The 12,184-nt window shown below is 38.3% G+C and overlaps 2 protein-coding genes across 2 annotated transcripts in view; one reads left to right on the forward strand and one right to left on the reverse strand.

The window, feature by feature from the left end:
- The window catches only part of OTUD4 (OTU deubiquitinase 4), a 45,883-nt gene extending 40,810 nt beyond the window's left edge, over window positions 1-5,073 (forward strand). The window contains exon 21 of the mRNA XM_055336526.1: window positions 4-5,073. Within this exon, the coding sequence (XP_055192501.1) occupies window positions 4-1,212 (1,209 nt within the window). The 3' untranslated portion in view covers window positions 1,213-5,073. The remainder of the gene's footprint in view (window positions 1-3) is intronic.
- A 2,967-nt stretch (window positions 5,074-8,040) lies between these two features.
- The window catches only part of ABCE1 (ATP binding cassette subfamily E member 1), a 31,269-nt gene continuing 27,125 nt past the window's right edge, over window positions 8,041-12,184 (reverse strand). Inside the window, exons 17-18 of the mRNA XM_055336527.1 lie at window positions 11,495-11,606; window positions 8,041-9,725 (exon numbers count right to left, since the gene is read on the reverse strand). Coding sequence (XP_055192502.1) covers window positions 9,678-9,725; window positions 11,495-11,606 — 160 coding nt within the window. The 3' untranslated portion in view covers window positions 8,041-9,677. The remainder of the gene's footprint in view (window positions 9,726-11,494; window positions 11,607-12,184) is intronic.

Genomic DNA, 12,184 nt, shown 5'->3' on the forward strand with positions numbered 1-12,184 from the left:
TAGGCATATAGTTGTCCTATGTGGGCTCCGCATTCTTACCTGTACCCTCTGCACCAGGCCTACCTGGCAGCTTGCAGGATGTACCCAAAGGTCTCTGTCCCAGTGTATCCTCCAAATCCTTGGTTCCAGGAAGCTCCTTCTGCTCAGAATGAAGGTGATTGTACCTGTACCGACGCACACTTTCCTATGCAGACTGAGGCCACTGTTAATGGTCAGATGCCACAGGCCGAGATTGGACCGCCAACGTTTTCTTCACCTCTGGTTATCCCTCCATCTCAGGTGTCTGAAAGTCATGGACAGTTGTCTTACCAGGCTGATATTGAATCTGAAAACTCTGGGCAGCTTCTTCATGCTGAGTATGAAGAGTCACTAAGTGGCAAGAATATGTTCCCGCAGCCGTCCTTTGGACCGAATCCATTCTTAGGCCCAGTTCCCATTGCACCTCCTTTCTTTCCTCATGTTTGGTATGGGTACCCTTTCCAGGGATTTGTAGAAAATCCAGTCATGCGGCAGAATATTGTTCTCCCCTCTGATGAGAAAGAATTGGATCTGCCCCTGGAAAGCCTGGATCTGTCTAAGGACTGTGTTTCAGTTTCAGCAGTGGATGAGTTTCAGGAGGCCAGAGGTGAAGGCACACATTGTCTCCCTGAAGCAAGTGTGGGTAAGCATGAAGGCCGGGCAGAGCAGTCATCCCAGACCCCTAAGGTGGATCTGGCACGGCCTTCCATCCTTCCTGTGGCGGAGGAAGAGGCTCATCTTCCCACTCAGATTCTAAACAGAGAGAGAGAAACTGTGCCTGTTGAACTTGAGCCTAAAAGGACCATTCCAAGTCTGAAAGAAAAATCAGAAAAAGTGAAAGATCCTAAGACTGCCGCCGATGCGGTCAGTGGGGCCAACTCTGTGGAGAGCAGAGTGCAGAGACCAAAAGAAGAGAGTTCCGAAGATGAAAATGAAGTGTCTAATATTTTGAGAAGTGGTCGATCCAAGCAATTTTATAATCAGACTTATGGAGGCAGGAAGTACAAAAGTGATTGGGGCTCTTCTGGTAGAGGAGGGTATCAGCACGCGAGAGGTGAGGAGTCCTGGAAAGGGCAGCCTGGCAGAAGCCGAGATGAAGGTTACCAGTACCATCGAAATGTCCGAGGACGGCCCTATCGCGGGGATAGGAGGAGATCGGGGATGGGAGATGGCCATCGGGGGCAAAACACTTGACGCTTGTTGCTGTGCTATTTTAGAGCAGAAACCTCTCCTGAGGTGGAATGTTTCTGAAGGCTTTAAAAAAAATACATTAAAATAAAAACCCAAATTGGAACTATCTCCTCCCCTCCCCCTTTGACCCCCGCCCCCAATCCTGGACAAGAGATTTTGGATATGCATTCAAGGAGGGGCAGATGAATTCCTGGCATTGCCATTTTTCTTTGTTCAGAATCTGTTTATCAGGTAACTGCCCCTATAAAAAGTAGAAAATAACTTTGTTAAAGTATTTTTTATAAACCGCTTAATATAAAACTTAGATTTAGTGTTTGGTTTTTTTTCCTTATTATAAGTTTAATTTCAAATGTTGGAAATGTGTGCTTTATAGTGTTTACTAAAGTGACAAGAAAAATATACCATTTGACACACTATAGATTCCAAAACATAACATTGCACCAAATAGAAATGTATATTTTATTATGCAATGCCTTAGTCATAAACTGGGCTCAAATAATTCTTAGCCTAAAACACTGTTGTCTTTTGAAATGCTTCCAACCCAAAGGCCTTTCATCTCAATATCTGTCAAACTTGAATAATGTCTTCTCTTTAATATTACACATAAGGCAGCCTATTAACCTGTGTCTTAGAAACGTTGTATATAGTTCTTTTAATATTCATAGGGTCTATTTTTGAATTTTGGTGAGTATTTGTTGAACTTGAGATCGCATACAAGACAGATGTTTAAGAAATAATAGGATAACTAATGAAATGGCTGTTTCCACCAAGAATTCCTAGCACTGGTGTAAATATCATGGTGCCTACTTGAAAGAAATGTAGATGCTATGCATTTTGAAAATAATCTGCATCTGTTAAAACTGCAGAAGTTTTTTAATGCCACTTTAACACTAATGCACTGACAGATTTAAATATTTTGTGAGAAGAAATGTTAAAAATTTTTAGCTTGACAGGTTTCTATGGAGTTACTGTGTTTTGTTTTTCTGTTTGCACCATTGGGTTATGTGTATCACTTTACATTTGCATGTTCAACTTGTCACACGCCTGGAACTATTGTTCAAAAAAAAGGATGATTGTGATTTCTAGTTCTTTTCTAGAAGATGCTGCTAGAAAGTGGTTGCTTTGCATTTTATGGCTTGTTACCCCTTAGGTAACCTAGCTCTCTGATCCTGCTTCTTTTCTGTCTTTGCAGTATTTGCAGAAATTCCCTTTGCATGTTGCACTCTGTTCTCAGTTCGGGATTTAACTCTGAATCAACACAGTATTCATGCACCTGTGTCACTCTTTAAAAATAACTATGGCTTATGGTTCTTGTTTGTACATATACCAATGTGAGAATCTACCCTTTTTTTATGTTCTCTTTTGATCAGGAAGTTTGAGTGCTATGCAAATAATGTAGTGATTTCTCTTTGCATGCCGTGTGTAATATACCTAGCCAAAAATAGATTTTTGTTTTTTTAAAGGCAAATTACTTTAAAGGCAAATACAATTCACTTGAATTTGACAAACTGAAGCAGATGAGTTTTCTGGGTTCTCTGATTACCCACAGGAATGTTTGGATGCCAGCTAGGCTCAGTTGAATCTCCACTGTACTGTAATAATGGTTATTTACCTCTGTGTTGTTTTAATTACCTAATGTCTGTGTAACTGCTGATTTGAGTAGTGATTAGCATTTAGATGTTTTGTAAGGTAGGATTTTAGAGAGCACTTTGAAAGATAACATTTTATTATGATGGTGCTAGGTAAACATTTGTAAAGATGGATGGTTGTGTGGAAAAGAACAAGTTTCTTGAGAGAACTTGTTGAGAGGAGTTTCTCGTCACCTAAGCTAGAACAATTGGGGAAGGTACTGCTGAAGCCATTTTGTTTTCTTCGTTAACATCAACAGTAGTTAATGGAATGAGAAGATTATAGGGTTCTCCACTTTCAGCTCCTGCTTTTTTATGGCATGTTAGCTTACCTGATAATGTTTATGAAAACACATTTAGATACAGTGACCAGACTTAAAAAATTCAGTAGAAGTTTGATCTCAGGAGTCCAAAAGAAATTGCTGTTTCTGGTGTCTTTCCGTTTTGTTGACTGAGATTTGATCTCTGTTTCTTCTGGAAATGTCTCAGATGTGGATAGGAAAGAATACTGTTCATTTCTTCACTGTCACTCTGTCTTACCTCAGCGGAGTAATGGAATGCTCTATAGTTCCTGCAGGAAATACCGAGTGGCTTCCTGTTTCCCATATCTCACCTCCAGGGCTTGATGGAAACAGAGCTGAAAGAGAACTTCAGCGGATCGTACTTGACGCAGTGACCTCTGGAATAAAAGAACTCTGACTCTTGATAATTAGTTTTAAAATTCTTAGTCTTTGCATGAAGGTCAGTTTTATTTTTTCCTTTAGTTTTGTTTTAAATGTATTAGGAGTGCAGGGGATTTTGCCTTATGCTGAGGTCAAACTAGGGCCAAGCAAGCTTTTGTCCTCCTTCATTTTAACGGAATCATAAGGTATGTTGACATGAGATATAATGTTTCTATATAAGAAAAATAAAAGGTTAGAAGTGAGAATCATTTGTATTTTGAGGTAGAAATTATGGAACTCCACTGTATTACGATTATACACGTTTTGAAGAACAGATGTTTAGAACGACCAAAGCTCACCTGTTCATTTGAGTTAGTTGCTTTTGCTGAACTTGATCCCTGTCCCTTTTGATACCGCGTGTATTTCTGTTCAAGTCCAGTTTCCTCTTCAGCTTTCGTTCCATGTACTCTGGCAGCAGGATGCTCGCCTCCGTGCGGTCCTCGTCTTGTTTTCCTGGTAACCAGCCCATATGTTCATTTTCATGGCTGACTGAAGCTCAGACCCTGCCTTGACCTGGCAGGAGTAGGTCTTCCCAAACCACAATGTTGATAACCGCTTATTTGATGCAGACCATGTTATATTCTTGCAGTGTGTTTCCTTTGTGACTCAAGGTTGAATTAAAATGCCTGTGAACTGCAAACTTGCTTATGATTGACTTGGTGCAATAAAGTTCCTTTCTAACCGTTTCTGGTTTAGAAAACATTCAGCCATCCTAGAAACTAGCAATATTTATTTATGCCTCATTTATTTTACCTTTGGTTTTTAGATGAGGTAACCTTAGTCTTTCACTTATGGGTACTAAGCAAGGTCCATTTTAGTGTAGCTGAAGAGAACGTGTATTTGGCTACACGATTTCTGTTTACTGTGTTTTGCTTCCTATTTAATGTCTAAATGCTATTGTTTTTGTTTAAAATCTTAGTAATGGCTCAGTTCCAGTATGTCATTTTTTTTTTTTCCAGTATGTCATTTTCAAAGAACTAAGGTTTTGCTACTAGTGTCAGCCATTTATTTTCCCACTAATTGGGATTTCCCACTAATTGGGAATTTTTTTCCCCCCTGAAATATAAGTTTTAGAAAATCTTAGAAGAGGGGTGGGTGCATGTCTTAATGCTGGGAAACAGCAACTTTGGGGTTGAATTTACTTGAATGGATTAAAAATTGTTACAGAGCTAGAAGAAAATTTATGTATGAAAAATGATAATAGCCTTACACTGAGTACAAATAATACTTAAAAGCATGTGAAGATGTGATCATTTGTGATGTTACTTGTAAAAAAAAAAGCATATATACCTATCTTTTGAAGTGTTGAAAGGAAAATAGTACTTTATATTCTTTATCATATCACTTTTTGTAAGTGTTGAATATATTCCTGTTTATTTTTCTATGTTCTGTTTTGTAGCCTTAAGAAGTGTTTCAAACATATCTGAATGTATAAAATAAGAGTAAATGCCCTACATGGTGTGATGCTGCATTATATATAAAACTGTGTGCATATATTAAATTTTGTCTCTTGATTCTGCTTGTGATTCTTTGGTTCCAGGGTTAACCAAGTAAATAGCATATAAATAAATCTTAGGAGGGTGTGTTAGTAAGCATCTGAAAATAGAGGATTTCCATGGTTTCTATCCAGGCAGAAGATAATTCTGGTATGTGCAACTCTTTAGTGGGTTTTATAATCTGTGGGGTAGATTAATTTACTTTCTCTACTTAATATATGTAATAAAATTGAGCTAGGCCAAGTAATTTAATGAGGCTCATGTAGCTAATAAGTGGTAGGATTTGGAGTTTTACCTAGCTGAGTGGTTTTAGAACCAGTGCTCTACCATTTTTTTCCAGCATTCATTAAATGAAATGAGATGTGTGGACTAAGAATATAATTTATAGATTCAATGACTTTTTTTTTTATTCTTATTTTTAAAAGATTTTATTTATTCATGAGGGACACAGAGGCAGAGAGACACAGGCAGAGGGAGAAGCAGGCTCCGTGCAGGGAGCCCGATGCAGGACTCGATCCTAGGACCCTGGGTCACGCCCTGAGCCGAAGGCAAACGCTTAACCACTGAGCCGCCCAGGTGCCCCTAACCTAAATGATTATTTTTTAAACGTGGTATTCAGTGCAGGCATACCTTGTTTTACTATGGTTTGCTCTATTGTCTTCGTAGATAATGTGTTTTTTTCAAAGAGGAGGTTTGTGGCAACCCTGCTTGGAGCAAGTCCATTGGCGCCATTTTCCCAACATTTGCCCACTCCGTCACATTTTGGCAATTCTTAAAATATTTTAAGGTTTTTCATTTTATCTGTCATGATCTGTCATCCATGATTATTGACTTGCCGAAAGCACAGGTGATGGTTAGCATCTTTTAGTAATAAGATAGTTTTCAGTTAAGGTTATGTACATTGTCTTTATATTTTTAAAGATTTTATTATTTATTGATGAGAATACACAGAGGAGACAGAGAGGCAGAGGCACAGGCGGAGGGAGAAGCAGGCTCCATGCAGGGAGCCCGACATGGGACTCGATCCGGGGTCTCCAGGGTCATGCCCTGGGATGAAGGCAGGCGCTAAACCGCTGAGCCACCCGGGCTGCCCCGCACATTGTCTTTATACATAATGCTATCATTGCATATTTAAAATAGACCACAGCGTAAACATTCATATGCACTGGGAAGCGAAAGCTTTGATTCCTTTAGGCGCACAGTATTGCTGAGGTATGCCTTGATGAAGATGGATAGATCATTTGAAAGTTTTACTTGAAAGCTGAGGTAGCAGGTGCCCTTGAACACTTTGAAAACCCAAGCTGCTGCTTAATGCTTATTTAATCTACTCACTACATGGAATGTCTTCAGAACGGCTTTCCCAGGAAGGAAAGCCTAAAGAAAGGCTTCCCTTTTCAGCAGTGTTTGGTGGGAAGGGAAGTTGATGAGACACGAAAGCCAGCTGTTGCGGGTTGCCCAAGCAGGTGAGTGGGCATCCCAGAATCTTGGAATGGAGAGAGGAGAAAAGGGGGGGGGGGCGAAGCTGGAGTCTGAGGAAAGCCAAGGGTGTCTTTTGGTGCCAGGTGGAGCCCTTTCAGGATTGGGCACTTGAAGTTGATGGGATAAAATGGTGAAACTAAGTGATGACAAATGTTCTACAGTTTCTCTAAATTAGAAGGCTTGCTTTCCTCTTTGTTACATTTTCACTTGACTGTTAGGTCCATGTCTAGGGAATAATAATAGTATGTAGACTAAACGAAGGATGTTAAACAGCTTCCTTTCCTGAATCCTTAAGCTCTTCTGAAAGTGTGAGTCATGCACTCATCAGAATAGTGAAGCTACAGATATTGGTTGTAAACATGTTAAGAGTTTGATCCTGAATTCATTAGAAATTGGAGCTTCAAAGTCCATCCTCTTTACATTCCTGTGATTATACAGCTTTCACATTTAGCAGAAAAAATGTCTAGGCCACAGATGTAAATATAGAAGATGAGCAGTGCGCAGTGCGATTCTCATGGCTTCCCATCCCCTTTATTTTACTTAACGGTCAACAACAAAAATAATGTGTAGTAAGCTAACTTTTCTCCTTTAAATGAAAACTGGCTTTGGACTGAGCATGGTGTAATGCTCTGTACCTCCCTAGGGATGTACCTATTACTGTGTCACTTGTGGCAAATTTGTTCCTTTCTAAATTAAGGTAAAAGCATCTAAGGCAAAGTATAATTACATAAGAAATATTCACAGACTAGGGGCCAAAAAAGGAGGCCAGAAACCAGAGGTACGGACGTGAAGCAGCACAAAGGCCGCAGCCCAGGAGATGGGAGGGACAGACATGGTTGATCTGAGACCAGCACAGGCAGCTTCGGGAGTTAGAACTAACATGCTTGCCTTAAATCAGGAGCATCCCAGTAAAAAGGGCCATCGTAAGAGTAAACATTCCCTATAAAAAAATCCCAAACACTGATAATGGTACCATTCGTTCCCTGTCGGCGAGCCGAGATGAAGAGTGGTTCCCAGCTGGTGCTACGCTGGGTCACTGGCAGAAACCACCTTTGGGGAGACGGACTCGGCCAAGGAGGGAGGCACGGTTACTTGAACAGGCAGCCTCGATAAGCCAGCCTTTCCCCTCCTAGGGAGCTGCCGGCAGCTGAGCACTTTCAACGTGAAGACTAGCAACCTGGTGGCCGCCTTGCATTTCCGGGTCACCTCCCGGGCAGAACGTGTCCACAAGCAGTACCACATACATAGCTCCTTTTATTAGGAAACCCAGACTTCTAAATTTAACATCTGCACTGTTGGTGTATTTGAATTGGTATTACTGATTTTTATAGAAAAACTTTCTGTGTTAGCAACGTACTGTAAGATCTTTTGCTATGTAAAAATTTAAATGTATTTTTAAAAATTTCGTTTATGTGCACAATATACATACTCTGTCATCAGCAATAAGCAGAACTCTTCTCATTTATCACAAGGGTTTTCTTTATGACAGAATACGGAATCAGTAAGTAAAAACAGCTTTTGTCTTCTTTTATTCAATATACTTGAAATAATCATTCACAAATTTAACCTATCCTTAAAAATAGGCACTACTTATTTTAGTATAATCCCATATATGTACAAAACAAACCCTTTACATATTCACACTTGGTAAGTGCACACAAAAAAAAGCATAAAAGGATATAATTAAATGCAAACACTGGTAACCTTTGGGAGGGTAATGTGAGGAGATATAACATTTTATTACATGTATTTCAGGTTTGAATTTTTCACAAATATTTATGGATCACTCCTAAATGAGTATTTTTAAAGGCCTGTTTTAAAGACCAGTTAAACCAAACCATTATTTCCAATTCACCATCTGCATATTAGTGCTTCTGTATTGTTTCAAGAAGCTCTCAAAGTCTGTTCAGTAATAATTTCTATTTTGTTTGCCCCATTAATTTATTAGTTAACTCTCTTCCTCACTTGTAGTAGAAGTTAGTTCCAGTTCACTGCATTAGAAGTGTAACTGCACGTGGTCTCACGCTGCATCTCAACTGTTCAAACTCAGGAACTCGAGATTAAGTTTTTAGAGTTCTTGCTGCATAGTATCCCAAACTCCCCACCCCGTTGCCCCCTTACCCTCCCCTCCCCGAGTCAGTCTCCCCGGGTGTAGATCATGTACTCTATACCAAACATGGATATAAATATATTTGGTACCAAGAGGTATTTTAACATTGCTATCTGGGGGCTTGTTTGCATTAATGTTGCCTTTAGGAAAGTGGCTGTCCTTGACTGTCCGTTAGAAATCTGTGGAAGTTTAAAATTACATGGATGAATCAACTCTGAAGAAAGATTTTGAGCCTATACTTTTAAAGAAAGGAAATATTCTTTAAAATGCTTTTCCTAAATCGTGATCAGTGATTACATAGACTTGTAAAGAATGACATTACTTTGAGAATTATACAGAATCATACAGAATGCTAAAACTGAGTAATTCATAGTAAAGTTAGGTATTTTTCTGGTGGTGGGGCAGAGGGATGTGGGAATGATTTTTTGATATTCAAAAGCACCAAAAACATGGTAAACAATGCTTAAGCTGGGAACATGGCCATTTTCCAACAGTGGTGTTTTGTGGTAGATCATCTTCCTTTGAAAGTCTAAACACACTGAAAACATAGTGCAAAGACTGAAAACAAGTAACAAATATAATCCTGATGTTTATTTATCAAATTTCATTAGTGGAATCTTCGACCGGCTTTTAAAATAAGGGCAGTTTCTATATTATAGTGGAATATTTGGCAAACGAAGTCTGGAAAGCTTTTTCAAGATTTTTAAAAGGGGGCAACACTGGTCAGCATTTGGTACATGAATATGGTACACCTACTGAAAATCTTCCCATACATCACGAAAACCTGGAGGTAATCTGTGTAGCTTGAAATGTCTTCATTTTAGAATGTTATACACAAGGGCCTCATCAAGAACAGAAAAGTGCATTTTCTGTGTTCAGACTATAATTTACAACACAACTGGCTTTTGATGTTACCTTAAGTAAATTATACTTCAAGCTCCAGAGTATGTGGGGCATAAAACCTGATTAAAGTTTTATACGACAAAAATCCCAATAAATGTTAAGAAATGGCTTCTCAATATTCTGATTCAGTCTAGTCATCCAAGAAAAAGTAGTTTCCACTCTTCTTTTGTTCTACATCCTAAAAAAAAAAAAAAAAAAAAAAAAAGCAACAAAATCAACACCACCCTCCTATACTTTCACCCACAGTACTGTTTAGCAGTGTTTACAACAGTGTCTATACAACTTCCTCTGCAGTCACTGTCTGCACTGCTGCTGGATATTCCCAGGTCTGCTAAATCAAAAGCAAGATTATTACCTCTGCTACTCTTCCCTACCACCAGAACACTTCCCTTGGTCCACCTCAAGTAAAGCCCCTTTATATAAAATGCCTTATTTACTTATGTAGAATTTTGCTACATACTATTTCCAGCTAAACTATTAAATTCCATTTTCATCATTTTGACTCTAAGCCCCTAGTCCAAAAGGTAACAGTCAACTGCCTATTACACAAAATGCATGTAAAAGTATTTTTTCCCAGGACTGTTTACAGACTGGCCAGTAATGATCCACCTACTCATCTGCCTATGTGCTTCCTTTACTAGGATCAAGGTATGATGAAGATGAGTGGGCACAGAGAAATGATGACTAGGTATACCTAGGGACAGAACCATGGATCTTTACACAAGAAAATGAAAGTACAACATCTGTGACATTTCAGAAGGAATTCTTAGTAAAATTAAGCTGTTCATAGTAAGCAGTGTAGGGTTTAGTCCCTCTTTTCTTCTTAGTGTGATTTTTTTTTTTAAAGATTTATTTATTCATGAGAGACACAGAGAGGCAGAGACATAGGCAGAGGGAGAAGCAGGCTGCCCGTGGGGAGCCCAATGTGGGACGTGACCCCAGGATCACGCCCTGAGCTGAAGGCAGATGCTCAACCACTGAGCCACTCTGGTGTCCCTTAGTGTGATTTTTTAAAACAAACTTTTCAATTTTAAGACAGAATCTGTAATTTCATTGTCTTGGCCAAGAGTAAAACCATTTATAAACAAAATACACAGCAAAATCTAAGACATCAATACACTCTGTCAGGTGCTTAAGGATACATTACGTATACACTGACCTTGTCTCTGCTAAGAGATCATAGTTTAATAGCAAAGCTAGAGTACAAATATGAAAATAATAAAATCTAGTAAAAGCTAGTATTAAGGACAAGAGTTAGAGGGCCATGAAATGTAAGCAGCATTTTAAGTAGGTATTGCAGGTGATAAAAACACAGAAATGCTTTTTTAGAGCTCATTCCCCCCCCCCCCCCCCAGGGACCAAGAGATTACTGCTTTCTAAAAAAAAAAAAAAAAAAAAATTTCACAAAGTACACGAATTGTAGGAGGCACAGTTAATAAGTTAATAATTTTATGTACCACAAAGAAAGGAAATCGTTGCCAATTAAACTGACAAAATGTTTTTCCATTGTGTAGAATTTTATGTTCACTGAAGAGCTTGTCTGCATTCTTAAAATATTTTAATCAGGTGTTGGCTCTTGTGTATGCACAAGAAAAATAGATGAGAGAAACTGGTTAAGGTCTTTGTAAAAATAACTGCTTTGTTTCAACAGTGAATTAGTATAATCTTTCTGAAGACATTTAAAATGGCAATTAAACTCAACACAGGCAGTACAACAGTGGGTACAACTCATAGACAACATGAACACGTCTGAGTCCATGGAGCAATAGCAACTACAACATAATTACTGCCTACCAGACTGAAGGATGCCATCAGATAGTAACGTGAAAAATATGAATCTTAGAATGAAATGACAAAATTTCCTGTGAAATAGCCTTCCAGTTTGAAATATTCCTTTCAATTATTATGAGAAATTATTCCTGATTTAATATAGTTTTTTTTACCTACCTTAATTGAATTCAGTTTGTTTATTCTTGGCCTATAGTTGTTTGGATCTCTTCTGAATGTAATTTCAAGCTGAGACAAAAATTTATTCATGCCAGCCAGAAGAGTCTGAGGACTAGAGGAAAAATAAGGTTAATTGTGATTAAAATTTACCTCATAAATTTAACTACATTTTGGAATGAAGAGGATTAAGCAGCACTGTTCCTTGAAATTCCCCAATCATAATAAGTCCTCTAGATAATAGTACAATCATAAATTCTATGTTTAGAAGGGTCTTTGCTTGGACTATTTGGCTATATTATTTTTGGGTAAAAGAAACCCAGTTTAAACTAGGTTTCTGATTTGGAAAAAGAAACATTTAAGAAATACTAGTTTAGAAAAACGAAAGATCATTAATTAGGAGATTACAGAATTTCCAATCTGACATTTTCAGGGAAGAAGAAAAAATTTAATAGAAAAAAGTAACATTAACATCAGAAATTTTGCACTGGAGGGACTATGTACAGCACAATGGATTGTACTCATATAACTCCTTTTTCTATTTCCATGCTTAATCCATCTCTTTTTAACCCAAACTAATTCTTACATCATACTAAACTGTAACAAACCTGTGGAACATTTTAAGCATTTTTATAAATACAAAGAACTGTTATTCAAGTAAGCTATTTAACAGTCCAAAAAACTTCCCTCTCA

Source organism: Nyctereutes procyonoides, unplaced genomic scaffold, assembly GCF_905146905.1.
Source record: "Nyctereutes procyonoides isolate TBG_1078 unplaced genomic scaffold, NYPRO_anot_genome, whole genome shotgun sequence".
Classification (NCBI taxonomy): domain Eukaryota; kingdom Metazoa; phylum Chordata; class Mammalia; order Carnivora; family Canidae; genus Nyctereutes; species Nyctereutes procyonoides.